Here is a 22792-nt window from a genome sequence, read left to right on the forward strand (position 1 = left end):
ATGTAGGCACTGACTACTTTGAACCGATAGAGGTGAAGCATGGCCGCTCCAACATCAAAATATATGGTGTTATATTCACGTCTAACCAGCCGCAACATCCATCTAGAAGTAGCATCTTCCCTTGACATATGTTTAAAAATGTAAAGTCCCCATATTTAGGGACACTATTTGATTTTTTTTGTATTCAATTCAGTCTAGTATGAGAACGGTAGCCTCTATCTGCAAAAGCAGGGCGTCTGCGGAAAGCTGAGTATCTTGGCTATTGATCGGTGCCTTCAAATCTTTGGTATTACTTACTACCATATATGGGCATAGGAATTTATAAGGGCAGGCCGAGCCGATGACCTCATTTCCAGATGGCTTGTACCTACATTCCGGTTAGCGTTGTGAAGCATAAACACACTGAAAGCCGGGACTCTACAGATCATGAGGATATCGTATTTGTCTGCCTGTGCCCTACCGTTATTGGTCACCAGCCCAGAGAGTCAAAATATTTATTTTACTCAATGTTTTCACCAAACATCTTACAAGGTAAGCTTAAATTTGGTCTGTGTTTGAGCTATAGCTACATGAGGGGGGGGGGGGGGGTATCAAATGACTCCTTAGGTTGGTAGGAACAAATCTAGCCTATTACCAATGTTCTTTGATGATGTATGACCTAATGACAACATCGAATGTCCACCAAGTGATTATCTTTGCGCATGAAAAATATGTTGCCTGCTTACCCGCTGTAGGCATACATATCCCCTGTATGTCCCTCGACACCACCACAATGCTTGAGAGAGGTTGGTGTTGTAGAAATTTTGTTTTTATAGTGAACAATAACTTTAAATGGCACATCCAGTATGCAAAAACTGTGCAATTACCACATTTGGACACTTTGGAGAGGTTGAAAGGACACTTGAATGTACCCTGGATATCCCATAACACCACCACAATGTTTGAGTGAGATTGATATGGTAGAAATTGTGTTTAATATACTGAACAAATAGCATTTAGGGATTGCAAATATGTAATCGCACTGGAATGATCTAACTTACTTTGGAGAGGTTTAGGGACACTTGGAAACCTCCCGTGACCACACCTGACACAACTTACTAAGACATCTGCCCATTTCTAGCTGTTAGGTCTGTCAATCCCATTTTTATTCTGATATTGTTCACATGTTGTGGAAGCCATCTGATATGTTTCCAGCTCTGGGCATCAATAATTCTCTTATAGCTTGTCAATGAAAGATGACTTAAAAAAAATATATATGTAAATGTTATTTTGTGTGTGCTTGATCTTGTGTATTCTGAACTATGTAACTGCTATCTTCTAATAATTTCCTCATAATCTCCCAGATGTCTTCTTTCCAAATATACCATGTTTTTGCATGTCAGAACCATGTAATTACACATGAATCGCAGTTACTTTTGGGTATGTCTATTTAGGAGGAAATCTACATTTGACCATTACATTTAAGAGATTTTAATGTATTAGTGCCATTTGCAGATTTATCTGCAGGAGGTGTCAAGTGAAGGATATTAGGTCAGATAATGGCACCAATTATGTTGGCTCTGAGCAAGAAATGGAGTGGGCTCTGAAGTGATTGAATCGTGGAAAGATTCAAAGTAACTTGCTACCTGATGGAATAAAGTGGGTATTCATTCCACCCACTGGATCCCACCACGGAGGTGTGTAGGAGCGACTGATCCGTCAGGTGAGGTCTATACTAACATCGGCCCTGAGACAGCAGCCATTGGATGAAGGCGGCTTGCAAACAGCTTTATGTGAAGTGGAAGCCATCTTGACCAAATCGCCCAATCACTGCTGTATCTGACGATCCCAATGACCTTGAAGCTCTCACACCTAATCACTTAATGTAGTTTAAAGGAAACCATCATGCGTCCTGGACTATTCAGGAAGGAGGACTCATATTCCAGACGGAGATGGAGACAGATACAATACCTTGTGGATCTGTTCTGGACTAGATGGATAAAGGAGTACCTTCCTTTGACGCAAGAGGGGTAAAAGTGGAACCTCAAGAAAAAGATTCTCAGAACAGATAATTTCATGCTTATCGTGGACGGCACAACACCCAGGAACACTTGAATGATGGGAAGAGTCATTAAACCTATTCAAGACTCAAAAGGTCATATTCGGAGCGTAGTCCTTAAGACCAAAACCTCTGTCTTGGAACGACCCATCACCAAACTAGGTCTGCTCCAGGAAGCAGCAGATAATTAAATATACAGAAAAGTACACCCTCATACAGATTTTGAAATGTACCGTATGAAATTAGGAAGAAATTACGTTTTAAATATGACGCTAAGTTATGGCTCCTTGAAGATTTCAGTTGAAATTATAATTGTTTTGTTAATTCCAGCCACAATTAGGGTCCGGTAATGTAGGAGCCACAGGGCCCTTTAAAAAATAATTCAAATTTCTGATTAATTAGACGGATATGCATTATTATTTAGATGAGCTTCCCATATTATGGTTACTTATTTACCTGAGCCATGATTGACAGCTTGAACATGCCCACTCTACTGCGGAGCAAATGTCGATATGGGGAGGTAGTTTGGGAAGCTAGGGGGGGGAGTCCTAGCACTGTTGAGGCTACACCACTAACATTTCATATTATACTTTACACATAACACACTGAGGTACAAAAGGCATTGCATTGTTCTTGAAAGTTTAATTTAGTTATGAATGAAGACGTGTGGCAAATTAAGGAACCCTGATTCTAAAGGAGAACAAAGGAATAAAAGGAATAAAAGAACAAAGGAATAAAAACTTAAATCAACTATTGCTAGGCAGTGACTTGGAAACCACTGCAGTATGCAATCAGTCTGCAGATATGTGTGTGTGTGTGTGTGTGTGTGTGTGTGCATGCATTCATGCCTGCGTGAGGGCGCTAAGGCATGTTTTTGTGAATGTTTCCATGCGTGGGCATTTGCAAGATACAGTACCAGTCAAAAATGTGGACACACCTACTCATTCAAGGGTTTCTTTATTTTTACTATTTTCTACATTGTAGAATAATAGTGAAGACATCAAAACTATGAAATAACACATATGGAATCATGTAGTAAACAAACAAAAAAAGTGTTAAACAAATCAAAATATATTTGAGAGTCTTTGAGAGTGTGCAAAGCTGTCATCAAGGCAAAGGGTGGCTACTTTGAGGAATTTGTTTAACACTTTTTTTGGTTACTTCATGATCCCATATGTGGTATTTCATACATTTGATGTCTTCACTATTATTCTACAATGTATAACATTTAAAAATAAAGAAAACTCTTGAATGAGTAGGTGTGTCCAAACGTTTGACTGGTACTGTAAGTGCGGTAAAGCGTCTCTCATTACATACCTGTGTTTGTGTAGAGAAACGGGAACATCCTCCTGAACGACAGCACCATGTCAATCTTGAAGCGACGGTAAATAACAACACCAACAGTAAACACCAATACCAGACTCGTCAGTAGTACACCAATTGGGAGCAGGTAGTTTGGATCTGTGCAAAAAAAGTCAAGAAGATAGCATTTATTATTTATGCTACCGTTAATACCAAAAGTCAAGCTGACTGGTTTTAATTCTAAAACATATTTTTTTGTGTGGTGAGGTTGCAAAGTTAAGTAAAATATATTACACTATCAAAACAAGGGTAAAGGGACGGGAGAATGTGACTCTTATCTTTTTGAACACCTTTATGTTGTCTTCCAGGCAGTATTGTCAGTGATCACCAACCATCTTCAAGGCATTCCTAGTCAATCGCCAAACATTTTTATTTAAATAAAACAACGAAAAGCCTTCCGTTCATATTTTTATTTATTGGTCTTGCGCTGTTGGCCGTAGGTGCACACGATTCAGCGGCCCTGCACGCCGGGTAAGCAAAGTATTCCCATTTCATGTGCACAGAAAAACTCTGGTTGCATTCCAAACACTTAAAATACACACCCTATCCCCTCAGCCCTCAAATTAAGTGGACACTTCTGATGACGTATCATGACGTCTGACGAGTATACATTTGCAGGGCGAGGGAGGAAGGAATGATTTTTAAATGGACCACACTTGCCTGGAAATCCATCCCTCGTTCATCCTGCGATTATTGTGTTTTCAGCCACCGGTAGTTTATGGGTGCTATATATGCGCTACAGTCAATTATGATTGCATGTCTACTTATATTAACTATATAAATTATTAATATACGCCTACTGTATGATAGATAGCAAATTAATTAGCCAACTAACTTTAGTCTGCCTTGCTACTTCTGAAGTAAAGTGTTTTATTTCTACAATTTCCAAAATCTAACCAAACAAAAACATCATTACTTTTACGAGACGTGTTTGTGCGTTAGTAGCACAACTTCTCAATTATTTACATTTGTTTTTACTTACACTTGTATGTTGACTTCTCCATATTGATGTTTTAAGCTTTGGTGGACTTTTCTTAGCGGATGTACAATCATCGCAAATTGAATTATGGGGCGTTTCAGGCTCCGAAGTGAACATAATTGTACACTCCCAAACTCCATTAAAAATGAGGGCTGAGGTGCTTACGTTGCAAACTTCCCTTGCTTGACCAATCATTCCCCCAAGGGCATAAGGTGAGGGTAAGTGGACGAGGGTGTGTCTAATGAGTTTGAAACGCAGCCTCTGCCTTCCCGTCGGCCCAGAGAGCAAATCACGTGCACTAAAATTCTAGCGCTGGCTCAGATGATCGTGTCTGCAGTAACGTAGCATGCATAAAAGAAAGCTGAAGGAGAATTGATACTGTGAGATTTCAAAACTTTTATAACCATGACTAGAGAGACTGTCAACGAATACAACAAAGAGTTGCTGTTTTTATGAGTGAGTTTACGTTTAAGTTCATAATCAGCACTGTCAACACCACAGGAGGTTTGTGGCACCTTACTTGGGGAGGACAGGCTCGTGGTAATGGCGGGGGCGGAATTAGTGGAACGGTATCAAATACACCAAACACATGGTTTCCATGTACTCTGTTGTAGCCATTATTATGAGCCGTCCTCCCCTCAGCAGCCTCCACTGGTCAACACTTATAAGCCATAAAATGCGCGTTCTTTCTACTTCCACTAACGCTACAACCAGCACTGCAGCTGTAATGAATGAGTAGGAAAGTGTATAGATAGGCTTGCGTTATTATTAGGGTATTTTTAATATAGAGGAATATTTCACTTTCTCTGTTCATAGGAGCAACAACATGAACTTGTGTATGAGTCAGAAATAATGCGGTGAAATTCGAATTTCACTATCTGCTGGAAGACGGTGTCCCCTTTTAGTCAGTGTCAGTGGCGGAGTCTGCTGTTCTCCCTCTGCTGAGACTGACCATCAGATGCAAGCACCATCAGCCCAGTAAAATAAAAGTAAATAATTTAAATGTATGCTCATTCCGCTGTGCCTCAAGTAATATGACAACTAATCTATTACCTGTGTGATCATATAGCCTGCCTAAAATTTGAAATCCGATATTAAAACAATGCATTGGCAGGCAATTCAAGCAAAGCCAATATGCAGAGATAATGTATTGGGCCTATAGCCTACTGCACAAACCTCATTGCTACAGTATTGTTTTTAATAAGTTAATGTTGCATACGCTTACGTTTCTTTAAGTTATGTTCCAAACAAATCTGAGCGGTAGATCTCAGATTGCATTTTGACTCAGAAAGTGATCTTGACACAAAAGGCTGGTGATCACTGGTCTAACCTGCAGGGTGGAGTGTGAAGGAGGCTGAATAATAGCCTCTGTCGCTCCAGACCTGACACATGTAGTCAATGTAAAAGTCTTCCTCTTCCACCGCCAAGAAATTCAACTGACGCTCAATCCACACACCCTTCATCTCTTCTTCTCTCCACTCGCTGGTTGGGGGGAGAGAGGGAGAGAAGGTGTAAAACAATTTCCACCCGTGAACAAATAATCAAGCCATGTCCACAATTGAATTGACATAAACCCGGTTTCCATCCAACCATTTCATGACGCATAAAAAAAAGTTACAGGGCTGACGGAAACAAGAACTCAAAGTTGGCTCAAATTCATAAATGTCAACAGACAATTGGTTCGTTTGACATGGTGGGATCGTTTTGTCTGTAAAATTAATTATGCGAGAAAGGCCGGTGGAAACAGATTATATAATAACAATCATATGGAAGTAAACTTGGAATCACACGAGTATATGTTATGTTGTAGGCCTACCACCACAACGTGGAAAAGCTTTCACACCCTGATCTGTGTCACCTGTCTTTGTGATTGTCTCCACCCCCACGCGCTCCTCTGTCTCAGTATGTGTAGCCCATGTATCTGATGCTGTCTGGACCAAAAGAGTATAACATGTTGCCGCCGTAGCATTCGATTGATTGATGCCAGCAAGCATTTGGCCTCCCTTGGTAAAATAAATAAAATAATAAGCAATCCGAGTTGAGCTGAACGATCAGTGCGCATGCACCCGGCCCGCAACAAGTAGTCGCTAGAGCGCGATGGGTCAAGGACATCCCAGCCTGCCAAACCCAGAAGACTCTGGGCCAATTGTGCGCCGCCTCATGGGTCTCCCAGTCATGGCCTGCTGCGACACAGCCTGGGATCGAACCCGGGTCTGTAGTGACGCCTCAAGCACTGCGATGCAGTGCCTTAGACCGCTGTGCCACTTGGTAGCCGAGAACTCACTCTCTTATTGGTCTATTAACTAATTTACCGCCTGGTGATGTCACCAGGCAGGAAAAAACTCCATACCACCAAAACAGGCTGAAATTTCAGGTGGTCTTTTCAAACAGCTCTTACACTAAAGGGGCATCATCATAATTTGCTTGGCTGCCAATTATCAAATAATGACACTAATTGAATGGAAATGTAGCTTTAAACTGTTTGTATTCAGGGATATGGATCCCATCTTGATCTTAATGGTATATCCTTGATACGATACCAACAGTTTGGATACTATACAGTAGAACATCCATCTGGATGACACAATACAGGCATATAGAAGTATTACAGCATGTGTTGTGATGCTGCTGTCTCAACCTACCTTTGTGATTCCTGAAAGACGCGCTCTGAGACATTTTCAGGAATAATGTCATCTCTAGCTATCCAAATCAAATCTGCGCATTGTCCCCCCACACTCAGCACAAACACCCGACACATCTTACTGAAGGAAGAGCCTAAGGGGCAAACATTGAATTCTTCGTAAAGTTCATACATTAAATAATGTGTACAAAGGACCCAACTAGTTGCATATACACTGAGTGTACAAAACATTAAGAACACCTGCTCTTTCCATGACATAGTCTGACCAAGTGAAAGCTATGATCCTTATTGATATCACCTGTTAAATCCACTTCAATCAGTGTAGATGAAGGGGAGGAGACTGGTTAAATACTTATTTTCAAGCCCTGAGACAATTGAGACATGGATTGTGTATGTGTGCCATTCAGAGGGAGAATGGGCAAGACAAAATATTTAAGTGTCTTTGATCAGGGGGATCGTGTGTATCAAGAATGGTCCACCACCCAAAGGACATCCAGCCAACTTGATACAACTGTGGGAATCATTGGAGTCAACATGGGCCAACATCCCTGTGGAACACTTGCGACAACTTTTAGAGTCCATGCCCCTATGAATTGAGGCTGTTCTGAGGGCAAAATGGGGGAGGTGCAACTCAATATTAGGGAGGTGTTCCTCATGTTTTGTACACTCAGTGTAATTATGTAAACTTTGTGTAAACTCTTGTCTGTATTCTGTCTCTAAATGTTGTCTATCACTAGCAGCACCGCATCATCAAGTAAAATTCGGAGTATATGTTAATGTACTTGTCAAATAAAGGTGATTCTGATATTTAGAAGTCATACAGATATAGTAGGAGCATGCACACACCACACACACAGTACATGTTCCGTAGTGTCTTACCCAAATCTGCTTTGATGATCTTATTAGCAGGTTCAACCACTTTGGGGACAAGGCAATACTCCACTGAAATTATGACAATGATTCATAAACATTATAAACAGACAAAAATATGCAGTCACCTGACCCTATAGAAAACAACCACTTCTAAGCTCTCAGAGCAAAGCAGCCTGTATGCAATCATGAAGTTGCCCATAACCCCTGATACAGGGTCAGATATCTATGTAATGGCTAGGTTAAGGATTGTGGGTATATGGTAATAATCTGATCCCAGATCTGTGGTTAGGAGCAACTTCTATGAGCTGTGCCAACAGTACTCACTTTTCACCATACCCACAAACGTCTCTGAAATCCTGCCGCTGAGCCCTTCCAGGTCAAAGGTCATGGTGCAAGTGTAGAACCCATGGTCTTCAGGGCTGACCTGAGCTACTAAGAGTTTCTGGCCATCACTGACATAGGTAAACCTGTCCCACAATGGGTCATCTTCCACAATGCGTTCGCATCCCTGAAATATTTCAAGTAGAAATGCACACTGAAAGGTAATGGAAATGGAATACGGCTTGTGGGTCTTTCTTGAATTACGGTGGCATTTGCGTCCCTTGCATTTGCAACCATGAAAAACGCTTTAAAATTACAAATAGTTAGTTACACATCATACATGTTTTTGTTTATTGAACTGTTCATCAATAATAAACCATAATGCAAGTCCTTTATACTGCAAAAACGTTGTTTATGCATTGTTTAAAGTACTTAGGGTAAGCAAATTGGCTCGACCCAGTAGTGATTTGTAGTGACATATTTTGGGGATTTAGAGATATCTATTATTTTGAATTCTAGAAAGTGAATAAAGGTTTTTCATATATTGTATAGATCAATAAAAGTCTATTAAAAAGCCTTTTTTTTTATATAGTATAATGTGTGTCCCTACGTTTTATGTCATTGGTGTTAACGCCTTGAAAAAATCACTCATTACAATGATATACAGTGCATAAAGGACCTTGAACATTCCATCCAGTGGTTGTTATTTGGGGAAGGGTCTATAATAAAGAAAATCATTAGCTAATCACACTTTTTTTATGTGATACATTTGAGGATTGCATAGGAAAACTGTGTCTAAATACAATGTGTCATTGTTGTTACTCAACTTCAATAAAGGGACATTTAATTGTGAGCAAAATTATTAATCATATCAAATTTGAAATTATTTTTTTGAAGGGTTAATGACCTTAGATTTGAGCATCTGAGGCCCGAATTTTAAGAAGAACCTCAATAACCAAACATTTGTAATTGGTTTTACTATCATTGGTGTTACTAGTCCTACTGGTGGCACAAAGTTATCATAATGATAAAACATTTTAAGTCATCACGCTGCCATATTAGTTGATTTAGAATGGGAAGATGTACCCAAATACATTTAAACATTCAACATTTTTTAGAACTTTTGATTTAGTTTTTTCAAAATACCATGCCCGAATGCCACAGCAATTCAAGAATTACCCTAGTAATACAAAATATACAATATTGCAGTTAAGTTAATGTTAAGATCGTGTTTTACTCAAGAAGACCTACAGTAATCCTTCTATGAGAATAATTTGATGTAAATGTGTTAGAACAATGTAAAAAGTGTATATTTGATGGAACATTCTCTCACATGTAGTCACCCTACATTCCTATAGTTTTAAAGATAAATGAAGAATACAGAGAGACAAACTTTCCATCACTGTCAGGCCTCAGGGTTCCCCTCAACATTCTCCCTCCCATCTGTTTACCGTATAGGACTCACCTTGTACCACTGGATGGAGTAATTGTCCACTTTCCTGATCTGGTCACTCAATGGGCAGGACAGGAAAGCACTGGCTGTATTGGTCAGGACCTGTTCAACCTCATTCTGTGGTCGACCGCATTCTTCTGGGTTGATCTGGTTCACAATCAGTAAGGTAGCCTGCTTGTAGCACTGGAAGGGAGTTCTGTTCATCCAAGATAGCAGGCAATATTTACAGCACTGTACTACTGGGTACTGTACCACACACACACACACACACAAAAGTATTTGGACACCACTTCAAATTAGTGGATTCGGCTATTTCCGCCACACCCATTGTTGACAGGTGTATAAAATCGAGCACCCAGCCATGCAATCTCCACAGACAAACATTGGCAGTAAAATGGCCTTACTAAAGAGCTCAGCGACTTTCAATGTGGCACCATCATAAGATTCCAACACGTCAGATTGTTGAAATGTCTAGGAGCAACAACGGCTCAGCTGTGAATTAGTAGGCCAGACAAGCTCACAGAACAGGACCGCAGAGTGCTGAAGCTCGTAAATCATCTGTCTTCGGTTGCAACACTCACTACCGATTTCCAAACTGCCTCTGGAAGCAATGTCACCACAATAACTGTTTGTAGGTGTCACACCCTGATCTGTTTCACCTGTCTTGTGCCTGTCTCCACCCCCCACCAGTTGTCTCCTATTCTTCCCCATTATACCCTGTGGATTTATACATGTGGTTTCTGTTCGTCTTGTTTTGTCAGGTGTTACCAGCGTGTTTTCCATTTCTCAAGTTCTTGTTTTCTAGTGTTCCCGGTTCTGACCTTTCTGCCTGTCCTGAGCCTGCCTGCCATTTTGTCCTTGATTGACTTTGCCTTGGATTACGAACCTCTGACTGCCCTCGACCTGCCCTTTGCCTGCCCATTAGTTTGTTTCTCAGAATATTTATTATAACAATCTGCCTCTGGGTCATATCCTGAGTCGTGATAGTCGGGAGCTTCATGAAATGCAGCCGCGCACACAAGGCTAAGTTCACCATACGCAATGCCAAGCGTCGGCTGGAGTGGTGTAAAACTTGCCGCCATCAGACTCTGGAGCAGTGGAAACACATTATCTGAAGTGATGAATCACTCTTCACCATCTGGCAGTCAGACGGAAGAATCTGGGTTTGGCGGATGCCAGGATAACGCTACATGCCCCAATGTATAGTGCCAACTGTAAAGTTTGGTGGAGGAGAATAAATGGTCTGGGGCTGTTTTTCATGGTTTGGGCTAGGCCCCTTAGTTCCAGTGAAGGGAAATCTTAACGCTACAGGATACAATGACATTCTAGATGATTCTGTGCTTCAAGCTTTGTAGCAACAGTTTGGGGAAGGCTCTTTCCTGTTTCAGCATGACAATGCCCCCATGCAGAAAGCGAGGTCCACACAGAAATGGTTTGTCGCGATCGGTGTGGAAGAACTTGACTGGCCTGCACAGTGCCCTGACCTCAACCCCATCGAACACCTTTGGGATGAATTAGAACGCCGATGGTGAGCCAGGCCTAATCACTCAACATCAGTGCTGACCTCACTAATGCTCTTGTGGCTGAATGGAAGCAAGTCCCCACAGAAATTTTCCAACATCTAGTGGAAAGTCTTCCCAGAAGAGTAGAGACTGTTATAGCAGAAAAGGGGGGACGAACTCCATATTAATGCCCATGATTTTGGAATGAGATGTTTGACCAGCACGTGTCCACATACTTTTGGTCATGTAGTGTATATATCCTACCTCACAACACAGACATAGTCTCCAGCATCGTCCATCTCAATGTTAAACATCCACAGTGTCTTCCCCTGCACCAATGTTTTTCCCGTCTCGCTGGTCAGCTTTCTCCCAGTCCTTGGGTTGTACCATGAGATGTTATAGGGGACGGTGTCATAGTTGAACACGTTGGGGGCCAACAGGGTGGATGTCAACATGGCGGCATCACCCGGGACTGAAAAGACCCGCTCAAACTCTCGTCCATAGTCCTTACAGAGCTCTGTACACAAAGAGTACATAGAGTGAAGACAAACATGCGGCACAGAGACTATTTGAGGCCCCCCTTGAAGAATGTGGATGCGCACACAATGAATGTGGTTTTGTAAATCATGCAATTATTATACTGCGTGTCATGTAAGTATAGATTTTGTACAGAGATGGTCTCATCAAAATATCTGTGCTTAAAACCTTTTAGAACAGGGTTCTGCCCCCCCCTCGTTTTGGATTTTGCCCTAGCACTACACAGCTAATTCAAATAATCTAAGCTTGATGGTGAGGTGGTTATTTGAATCAGCCGTGTAGTGATAGGGCAAAAACCAAAACGTGCACCCATAGCGGGCCCCATGACCGGGTTTGGGAGTCTGTTTTAGCACACCAATAAACGTGCACACAGATACTATATTTGCACGGCCGCTGTATCAAAGACTAATTCCATCAATGCCCACCAGAGGTCAAAGTTGAGTTATCCCGAAGTGAAGGGCCAGTTTCAGATTATAGTTGTGGCTGTTAAATTGAATTGAGCCAGTTTTGGTATTCAAACCCTGCTTCTAGCTGTCCTCATAACTACTGCTTGATTGATTAATGGCTGACTGGAAGTCTTTGGTGAAGTGTGTCCTACCTACCTCCTACAGCCTTGGAGCTGCCAGTGAGACAGAGGAGTGAGAAGAGGAAGATCTGCAACATCTGACTCCAATCCATAGCTGAAACAGAGAGACGCAGGGAAAACTCATTACCAAAGCAACACTGAACAATAAGCTCAAACAAAGTAACAGAATCCAACAAGACACATAACACTGTTCAAAATCCTCACCAAGTGAAATGATCACACACAAAAAAGTATCATTCCGCTTCCCGACCTTCCACTGAATACCTCACTTGTCAACTGAATCTCCTACACAAACACGACACAAGCAATCTGGGGCAGGCCTTTATGGAAAACCAATCATATTTGACTACAGGAGTCACCACAGTAAGGCAGGCAGGAGAGTAGAGGAGGGACAGACACATTCCCCAGTCCACCACTTGGCTGACTAACTGACTGGGGACGTCTCCAGGGCTCTGCCGGTAACTGGATGAGTAAAGCCAAGACATAAAATAACAAAATCCAAGAGAGAAAATGATCAGCAGGGGTCAGCAACCTCCACCCTGGAGTGTTACCCTGCAGCACCTGATTTTACTAGCTGCTCAATAGGACGTTGATTAGTTGATTCATGTGTGTTATAGCAGGGTTAAAGCAAAATCCTGCATTCCCAGTAGCTGTCCAGGAGAAGGGTTGGCCAGTCCTGGAGTGATGGTACTGTGTGGCCTAAGAGTCATGAGGTCAGTCAGGGTTATGAAAGCTTAACTGCCTGATCCCAGCTGGTCTAGATTGACTCACTACATGACTTGACTATATAGTACATTTCAATCCCCTTCTATAATACAAGCTTGACTCTTTGTTAAGGGGAAATGGGTGGTCGACAGGCATTTCATACTGTCTGACAGACACACTTCACAGTGGAGGTGTTTAACTTTATAACTGTAAGCCAGCTGTTAGAACAACTAAGTTATCAACTAATGAGGTGTCAAACTACTTATGTCCACTTGTAATGTGATATCACATGTCAATTCTGCAACTAAAGGAATTAGTAAGGAAATTAAAACAAACATTTTTGCCAACTTTTAAACTACATAAATCCAATGACATGGTGACATTTTTTGTTGACTTCACATTGAATTCAAGCTAGTTGGCAACTCAACCAAATATCAAATCAAAACTAGACGTTGAACTGACATCTTTGCCCAATGGGAAGTGATCGTGTCTCAATGTAATCAAGGTATGAAATGATTGTTATTTTCAAATACAATCTCTTTTTGGGCTTAGTTTGGGTCAATTTGCATTGTACAAATTATTATAATTATGTTCCTGACCATCCTCTCCAAGAAAAACCTGCCTGCGGCCGAATCTAGTTGGCTACCCCTGCACTACAGGATGTGGAAACAAGAGTGGTAGTAGGTGCCAGAATCTGATTGGCGGGGTGTCGACCACAATGATTGGTGGTGCCATACAGGATGTGCTCTCTGTGCCCTATCTACCTCTCAGCACAACCACAGGAAAACACACTGATAGAGATATTACAGCTAACTGATAGAAAGATATAAATAGCAAAAGGTGTACACAGACTGAGAATGAAAATGAATTGTGCCAACAAACAGAGAGAAATAGGATTGATAAACGTTATCAGGTTAGATTAGTATCAAAGAAAAAAGAGGAGTTCCAGTATTCCAGTACACCTAGTGTAGGGAGAGGACATACAACTGAAAACATGTTGAAGTAGAACCACTTAGCAGTCTTGGTTTTGCAAAAAATGGGGATAGAATGAGAAATGTATAAATATCCAAACATGGGAAATAAAATCAAAAGACAGGAAAAGTCTAATTCAGAGATCATCGACTAGATTCAGCCGTTTTTTTCTTGAGCGAATAGTTGGGGGGCCGGAACATAATTCAGCAATAAGGCCCGAGGGTGTGTGCTATATGGCCAATATACCACGGCTAAGGGCTGTTCTTCTGCACGAAACAACGAAGTGCCTGGATACAGCCCTTAGTCATGGTATATTGGCCATACACCACTAACCCCTGAGGTGCCTTATTGCTATTATAAACTGGTTATCAACATAATTACAGCAGTACAAATAAATGCTTTGTCATACCCGTGGTATATGGATTGATCTGCCACAGCTGTCAGCCAATCAACATTCAGGGCTCAAACCACCCAGTGTATAATTACAAATAATTTGTAGACAGCATATTGACTGCAAGAAGCCCAAACAGATATGTTTGACTAAAACATAATTATTTCAAACCTTGCTTACATTTGTATACAATCACATACATCTCTCTATTACGCATGGGAATACTTTGGAACAGATTTCCAAAATTAAAATCACTTGGAGCTGATTTGCTGGTGTTTTTACAGTCTTTTATGTAATTGTATAAACATTTTTTGTTTAGAAAACTTAGGGGAACGAATAAAACCACTCGTGGGCCAAATTCGGCCCGCGGCTGCCAGTTGGGGAACCCTGGTCAAGTTGTTTTAATAAAGATCCAAATGAGAGAAATTGACAGAGCTAGTTCTAGAGCCTGGAGTGGGAAGAGGAGGAGGAGGAGGAGGGGGTAAAGACAGTGCTGGCTGGGACAGGCGCAGACAGAGAGGAGCGTGGGAAGAGAGAGGATCGGACTAGGCGTAGGAGGGACATGCAGGATACAGGGGCCAAGGGCTGTGACTCACTAACCACCAGAAACCTTGTCTGAACAAGTTCTGTCTTGTTTTGCATCTTTATTTGACTGAAGGGGGTTTGGTCCCACTACGGATTAAGACATATGCAGTTGTAGACTGGCACTTTCACATTTCCTGTACTTTAAGATTCACTCTAGGGTAAAATGGGCCTCAACTTTCATGGCCATTTCCAACCCCTCCAAAAACAACCACTGTTGTGTTCGGTAGGGCATAGCGTAACAGAAAAAAAAATGTGTGTTCTTTTTGGGCAAAATCAGGTAATAACTGCTAATTTCAAAAAATATGATCCTACTGAACATGTCCCAGGTGTAGAACAGAACATGCTTACATGGTAAAAAGTACCTGCTGTGGTGTTGCAAGAGCCCCTAACTGAACACATTGATGAAACGTGTGATTACATAACGACAAACGGTCAGAGCAGGGCTATTTAGTTTATTTATCTCTGGGTACACAGTAAGTGGTGCTGTTTGTCCAAACAGACACAACATAGTTGGACTTTTACCGTCAGTTTTTGTCAAAGTTACGAGAAATGTCAAGAACAAAGGGAGCATGAACCCTCTTGCATCTGCCAGAGTACCTAAACTCTACACAGCATGTGTACATAACCACTACACAACCTCTACACAACACGCTTACAGAAAAACTACACAACATCTGTAGACAGCCTCTGCACAACATGTGTACACAACTTCTACCCACATTTTTACACAACCTCTGCACTACATCTACACTGCATGAGTACACAACCTCTACACAACATGTGTACACAACCGATAAACAACATATAAACAATCTATACACAACACCTGTAAACAACACCCTCATGATCTGCTCTTAAAATGTTAAACAAAACTGGGTTTCTAAAGACAACTACTGCATATGGGAAGGATTGTGTTGCATGAAGAGTGTTTATGAATACTGTAGTGTATGATGATATTGTACTAGCTGTGATTTTAAACTGTCACCAGAGGGCAATGTCTCAGTTGCCTGTGAGTCATTCTAGATAACCTAAAAGATTAAGCAGTTTGCAGATTAAATGTTGGTTCAGAAATGGGAGCAAGTATGCTGACGTGTATTTGATCAGACATGAATAGGCTAATCTTAAAGGGTGTCATTCTACTGTGACAAAAGGCTCATTGAGAATAATTATACTGTGACCAGAACATACCTGCAAAGAATCTACAGCCACGACAGACACATTGGCTTGTTCACATAGGGTACACGCCCTGCTACAAGGTGTGGATCACTGACAGCAAGCACTCTCACCTACAGTATGTTTACTGTACCTCACTGTGTTGTTTCAATGTATCTGGGGGAAAACACAGATTTTTTTGAGAGAGAGATTCGTCTTCATGTATCAACCATTATCATGATTGGATCAGAGAGAGAGAAGGGTCACGTGAGAATATCCAGATATTGAGATTATGGAAGTCAACTCAATGTGACAGACTGTCAGAAGCTTGGTGATCACTCCCAATGGCTTTATATCCCAAAGAAACAGCCAGTTAACATCTTCAGTTCTAGTGGTTACAGCGTTGGGCCAGTAACCGAAAGGTTGCTCGATTGAATCCCCGAGCTGACAAGGTAAAAATCTGTCATTCTGCCCCTGAGCAAGGCAGTTAACCCACTGTTCCCCGGTCCCGAAGACATGGATGTTGTTTAAGGCAGCCCTGCCGCACCTCTCTGATACAGAGGGGTTGGGTTAAATGTGGAAGACACATTTCAGTTGAATACATTCAGTTGGACAACTGACTAGGTATCCCCCTTTCACTTACTACAGTAACGATGTCTGCCTATTGAAATGGATGGTGGGAAAGCTCTCTGGTGAGACGAGTACAGTTATAATCATTTCATTAGTGGACGATCGCCAGATCTGGCAGAGGTGAAAGTGAATGGAGATTTCTCTCCCACATTGGCTCAATATAATTACGCATATCTGACATCTCACAATAAATCTGATAAATTACGTTAGAGATGTGATTGACTAAAACAATGAGCAGATTTAGTCTGGGGGGAAAGCACAGCAGACTACAAAACAAGAAAAAACGCAATTCACAAAACAACATCAAGAAGAACATCAACACATTGCAAAAGATACAACAAAAAAGTCAACTAACTGATTGAATCCTAGTCAACACTATACTCCTATGTCAACCACACACACCACTAGACAATTCCTGAAATTCCACTCCTGGGGTTGACAGTTAAAGCATGTTTAAGCAGGTTGCTCATCAGATCATCAAACAAGGCCACAACTTTGCACGAGTGCATGGAACATGTACATGGCCCATGCTTCTTACTCCATGAACATACAAAGCACAAACTAGCAACCACTAACACATTCTTAGCACTATAGCAAAGCACATGGTAAGATAAGGCTAATCTTTCTGTCACTTGCACACAGAGCACAAATGCCTGATTGAGGAATTCATTTGTGGATGGTGTACAAGCCTTCTGAACAATGCTCTCCAAGCAAAATAATGACAACAGGAAGCGTGCCGTTTGTGGTAAGAGTTACAACATCATGAGGGAGTTCCTCAAAATCCTGAAATCTCAAAGAATATTAATCTCGCAAGAAACAAATGGTTCAGGTTGTATTCTGTAGTTAAAACTGGTTAACCTATGCAGGATAATTTAGTAGCATTCTTTTTTACATATGACGCTTCAGTCACAAAAACAATGCGAATGTCCTCACCAATCCACACTGCAGGGATCCACACAGGACCGGTTGCAAAAGAGTGTGTTCTCTTTAGGAGTCCAGCCTAGAGAGGAAGCCTGACTCAACCTCAGCAGGAGGTCCTGGGATAAAGCTCAACCAATGATAATACAGTAGCTGCATCACAGGGACTACAAATTAATGCTGAACCATGAGGGCCTCTAGGCAGTGCTGCATGCTGGGGACTAGGTAAAAAGCTAGTGCAGTTGAGTGACCACACGTGGCCCAACTGTGGAGTTGCTTCTTGGTAGCCAGACATAGCTGCTGGACCATTTTAAAATCCATAATGTTTTACTCTTAGTGCCTTGCAAAAGTATTCAGACCCCTTGGATTTCTTCACATTTTATTGTGTCACAAAGTGGGACAAAAATGTATTTAATTGTCATTTTTTTGTCAATCTATACAAAATACTCTATAATGTCAAAGTGGAAGATTAAAAAAAAAACATTTAAACAAAATTCATAACTAAAATATAGTCATTGCATAAGTTTTCAGCCCCTTTGTTTAGCCACGCCTAAATTAGTTCAGGAGTCAGATTTGGCTCAACAAATCACATAATAAATTACATGGACTCACTCTGTGTGAAATAATAGGGGTTGACATACAACATCTCAAAGGCCTCTCAGTCAAGTATTGTATTTCAAGCACAGATTCAACTGCAAAGACCAGGGAGCTTTTCGAAAGCCTCATAAAGAAGGGTAGTGATTGGTAGATGGGTAACAATAATAAATCAGACATTGAATATCTCTTTAAGCATGGTCAAGTTTAATAATTACAGTATGCTGTGGGTTACAGTGCCTTCAGAAAGTATTCACACCCTTTGACTTTTTCCACATTTTGTTGTGTTATAGCCTGAATTTAAAATGGATTAAACTGAGATTTAGGTTACTGGCCTACACACAATACCCCATAATGTCAAAGTGTAATTATGTTCTTAGACATCTTTACAAATGAATAAAAAATGAAAAGCTGAAATATCTTGAGTCAATAACTTTTCAACCCCTTTGTTATGGCAACCCTAAATAAGTTCAGGAGTAAAGATTTGCCTAACAAGTCACATAATAATTTGTATGGACTCACTGTGGCAATTAAAGTGTATAAGATCATTTTTTAATGACTACCTCATCTCTGTACCCCACAGTGGTGGAAAAAGTACCCCATTTTCATACTTGAGTAAAAGTAAAGATACCTTTAAAAGAAAATGACTCAAGTAAAAGTCACCCAGTAGTGGAGTAAAAGTAAAAGTTGTCAAAAATATAAATAGTTAAGTAAAGTACAGATACCCCAAAAAATGACTTAAGTAGTACTTAAAAGTATTTTTACTTAAGTACTTTACACCACTGGTACCCCACACATACAATCATCTGTAAGGTCCCTCAGTCGAGCAGTGAATTTCAAACACAGATTCAACCACAAAGACCAGGGAGGTTTTCCAGTGCCTCGCAAAGAAGGGAACCTATTGGTAGACATTAAAGCAGACATTGAATATCCTTTTGAACATGGTGAAGTTATTAATTTCACTTTGGATGGTGGATCAATACACCCAATCACTACAATACACCCAGTCCTTCCTAACTCAGTTGCTGTAGAGGAAGGAAACCACTCAGGGATTTCACCATGAATTACAGAGTTTAATGGCTGTGATAGAAAACTGAGAATGGATCAACAACATTGTAGTTACTCCACAATACTAACCTAAATGACAGAGTGAAAAGAAGGAATTCTGTACAGAATAAAAAATACCACTTCATATTTTCAAGCATGGTGGTAGTTTTATCATGTTATGGGTATGCTTGTCATCGACAAGGACTAGGGAGTTTTTTTAGGATAAAAAGAAAAGGAATAGGCCTACCAAGTGGGGCAGCGGTCTAAAGGCATCACTACAGAATCGGGTTCGATCCCAGGCTGTGTCACAGCTGGCCGTGACTGGGAGACCCATGAGGCGACGCACAATTAGCTCAGCGTTGTCTGGGTTAGGGGAGGGTTTGGCCGGCTGGGATTTCCTTGTCCCATCGCACTCTAGCGACTCCTTGTGGCAGGCCGGGCATCTGCAAACTGATTTCAGTCACCACTTGGATGTTTTTTTTTCTGACATATTGGTGCAACTGGCTTTCGGGTTAAGCATGCAATGTGTCAAGAAGCAGTGCGGCTCGGCAGGGTTGTATTTCAGAGGACGCATGGCTCTCCACCTTTGCATCTCCCAAGTCCATAGGGGAGTTGCAGCGATGAGAGAAGACTGTAACTACCAATTGGATATCATTAAATTGGGGAGGAAAAGGAGGTAAAAGTGAAAAATAAAAAAAAGGAATAGAGCTAAGCACAGGCAAAATCCTAGAGGAAAACCTGGCTCAGTCTGCTTTCCAACAGACACTGGAAGATGATTGCAAATCTCAGCAGGACAATAACCTAAAACAAAACAAAAGGCCAAATATACAGTGGAGTTGCTTACCAAGACGACATTGAATGTTCATGAGTGGCCTAGTTACAGTTTTGACTTAAATCGTCTTAAAAATCTATGGCAAGACTTGAAAATGGCTGTCTAGCAATGATCAACAACCAACTTGACAGAGCTTGAAGAATTTAACCTCTTGACGGTCGCCTAGGATAGGGGGCGCTACAGCGATTTTTGAAAAAAAATTGTGCCCATTTTAAACGGCCTCCTACTCAAACTCAGAAGCTAGGATATGCATATAATTAATACTTGTGGATAGAAAACACCCTAAAGTTTCTAAAACTGTTTGAATGGTGTCTGTGAGTATAACAGAACTCATATGGCAGTCAAAACCCCGAGACAGATCGTAACAGGATGTGGAATTCTGAATTGCGGACTCAACTTCATCACTTTGCCTATAAATCACACCGTGAGCTATGGTTCATTGAGCACTACTTATTGCTTCCACTAGATGTCCCCAGTCTTTACAAAGTGGTTTGAGCCTTCTACTGTGAAAACTAACAGAATGAGAGTATGTGGAACGTGGTCACATGAGGAGGGCCATCACCATTATGACGCCGGTGCCCCTGGCTACCCTCCCCTTTCGAAACGTTTTGAAAGACAATGCAATCGTCCCCCTTGAATGTTATTGGAGCTCTGGTTGAAAAAGGCCCTAAAGATTTATGTTATACAACGTTTGACATGTTTGAATGAACTTAAATAAAAAATAAAAATGCATTTTGTTGAGAGAGAAGTCCCGCGGCCGACGGTACTTTTGGAGCAGCCTTCAGAACGCGCTAACAACAACAAGCTATTGGGACACAAAGGATTAACTTTTTAGAACGAAAATACATTTGTTGTGGACCTGGGATTCCTGGAAGTGCTTTCTGATGAAGATAATCAAAGGTAAGGGATTATTGACAATAGTATACAAGACTAGATTTGATATGCGATTGTTCCAAGATGGCGCTGACCTGTATTGCTAGCCTATTTTTCTGAGTATCACATCCCCTTTTATCACAAAGTGTGATTACCCAGTAAAGTTATTTTTAAATCTGGCATTGCAGGTGCTTTCAGGAGATGCTAATCTATAAATCTTAGAATGACAATATTACATTTTAAAAATGTTTTCGAATAGTAATTTAGTAAATTGTAGCGCTGTTTCACCGGACGCATTTGAGGGAAAATAGTTAGTCAACGTCACGCGCCGATGTAAAATGCTGTTTTTATTTATAAATATGAACTTTATCTAACAAAAGAATGCATGTATTGTGTAACATGATGTCCTAGGAGTGTCATCTGATGAAGATTGTCAAAGGTTAGTGCTGCATTTAGCTGTTTTTTGGTTATTTGTGATGCATGTGGTTGGTCAGAAAATGGCTATGTGGCTACTTTTACGATATACTCCTCTAACATAATCTAATGTTTTGCTTTTGCTGTTAAGCCTTTTTCAAATCGGACAACGTGGTTCGATTCAGGAGAGGTGTATCTATAAAACGATATAAAATAGTCCTATATTTGAAAAAAAAGATATATTAAATTTTGTTATGCAAATGGCGATAGGATAGGGATAGGGACGGAGCCCGTCCAGAGGTTAAAAACGAATAATGTGAAAATATTGTACAATCCAGATGTGCAAAGCCTTTAGAGACTTAACCAGAAAGACTGACAGCTGTAATCGCTGCCAAAGGTGATTCTAACATGTGTGAATAGTGTGAATACTCAAAGCCAATTTATGCCTGATCCGAAAATGTGGTCGGAGGCTCCTTAGGGAGGGTGTGACTCAATTGTGAAGCCTCTGGAGGCATGCAGAGGCCAATTCGAGCTCCATACAGCATCACCGTGCGCCTCCCAAATCGGGAAACAATGCGGAGGGCTCGGTATATCTCCGTGTAGCTCCGCATTGACATGATTGGTTGGCGGTAGATGGGAGCAGGAGGTCCTGTATTAACACAAGCTCACTTCCTTGACAACTTCCTTCACAACAGCTCTGCTCTGCTACATGAAGCACAAGAAATATGAATGCCCTGACTTTTGCAGAGGCCGTTTCGCAGTAAATGCTGTACGGTCGCTACAGACATGGATTGACCATGCAGAGCCTTATTTAGATATTTCTATATTTCATTTAAAATACATTTGCATACATTTCTAAAAACATGTATTCACTTTGTCATTATGGGGTATTGTGGGTAGATGGGTGAGAAAAAACTATTGTTTAATCAATTTTCAATTCAGGCTGTAACACAACAAAATGTGAAATAAGTCAAGGGGTATGAATACTTTCTGAAGACACTGTATGAATTAAATCGCCAACTGTGGTGGATGAATCAGAATTAGTTGGGTAACATAGATGATTAAGATGTTTTATTAGTATAATATGCTTATGTGAGATACTTGTCATTAGAAAGTGTCCTTTGGACTCTGGTGTCTTTCAGTTGCACGTTTCCCTTAGCTGGGGCTCAGACACTTGGGGCCCAGAGAGGGGAGAGGTCAGACTTGTCTTCATGGGAATGTGTCTTTACCTATTCTTAAACCATGTGAAGGGATGGCATGATTAATGGGGAACCAATTATTTGTCTCCACAATGTCTGTGCGCAGGTCACTCCCCTCAGTGAGCTTGTCCAGGAGTGGGAACAAGAGGTGTTTTACTGAGGATGGGCCAATATGAGATAGCACTGAC

General features: G+C 41.0%; 1 protein-coding gene across 3 annotated transcripts in view; it reads right to left on the reverse strand.

Moving 5' to 3' along the window:
- The window catches only part of zmp:0000000936 (interleukin-1 receptor type 1), a 32958-nt gene that overhangs the window by 7265 nt on the left and 2901 nt on the right, over positions 1-22792 (reverse strand). The window contains exons 1-9 of one of the 3 annotated variants that reach the window (XM_029711660.1): positions 17661-17764; positions 12309-12386; positions 11434-11686; positions 9680-9863; positions 8218-8401; positions 7900-7962; positions 7022-7154; positions 5710-5861; positions 3356-3499 (exon numbers count right to left, since the gene is read on the reverse strand). In XM_029711660.1, the coding sequence (XP_029567520.1) occupies positions 3356-3499; positions 5710-5861; positions 7022-7154; positions 7900-7962; positions 8218-8401; positions 9680-9863; positions 11434-11686; positions 12309-12384 (1189 nt within the window). In that variant the 5' untranslated portion in view covers positions 12385-12386; positions 17661-17764. Of the gene's footprint in view, positions 1-3355; positions 3500-5709; positions 5862-7021; positions 7155-7899; positions 7963-8217; positions 8402-9679; positions 9864-11433; positions 11687-12308; positions 12387-12496; positions 12606-17660; positions 17765-22792 lie in introns of those variants that run through there. The other 2 variants (XM_029711659.1, XM_029711661.1) reach the window with 2 other exon arrangements.

This window comes from Salmo trutta, chromosome 24 (genome assembly GCF_901001165.1).
Source record: "Salmo trutta chromosome 24, fSalTru1.1, whole genome shotgun sequence".
NCBI lineage: Eukaryota > Metazoa > Chordata > Actinopteri > Salmoniformes > Salmonidae > Salmo > Salmo trutta.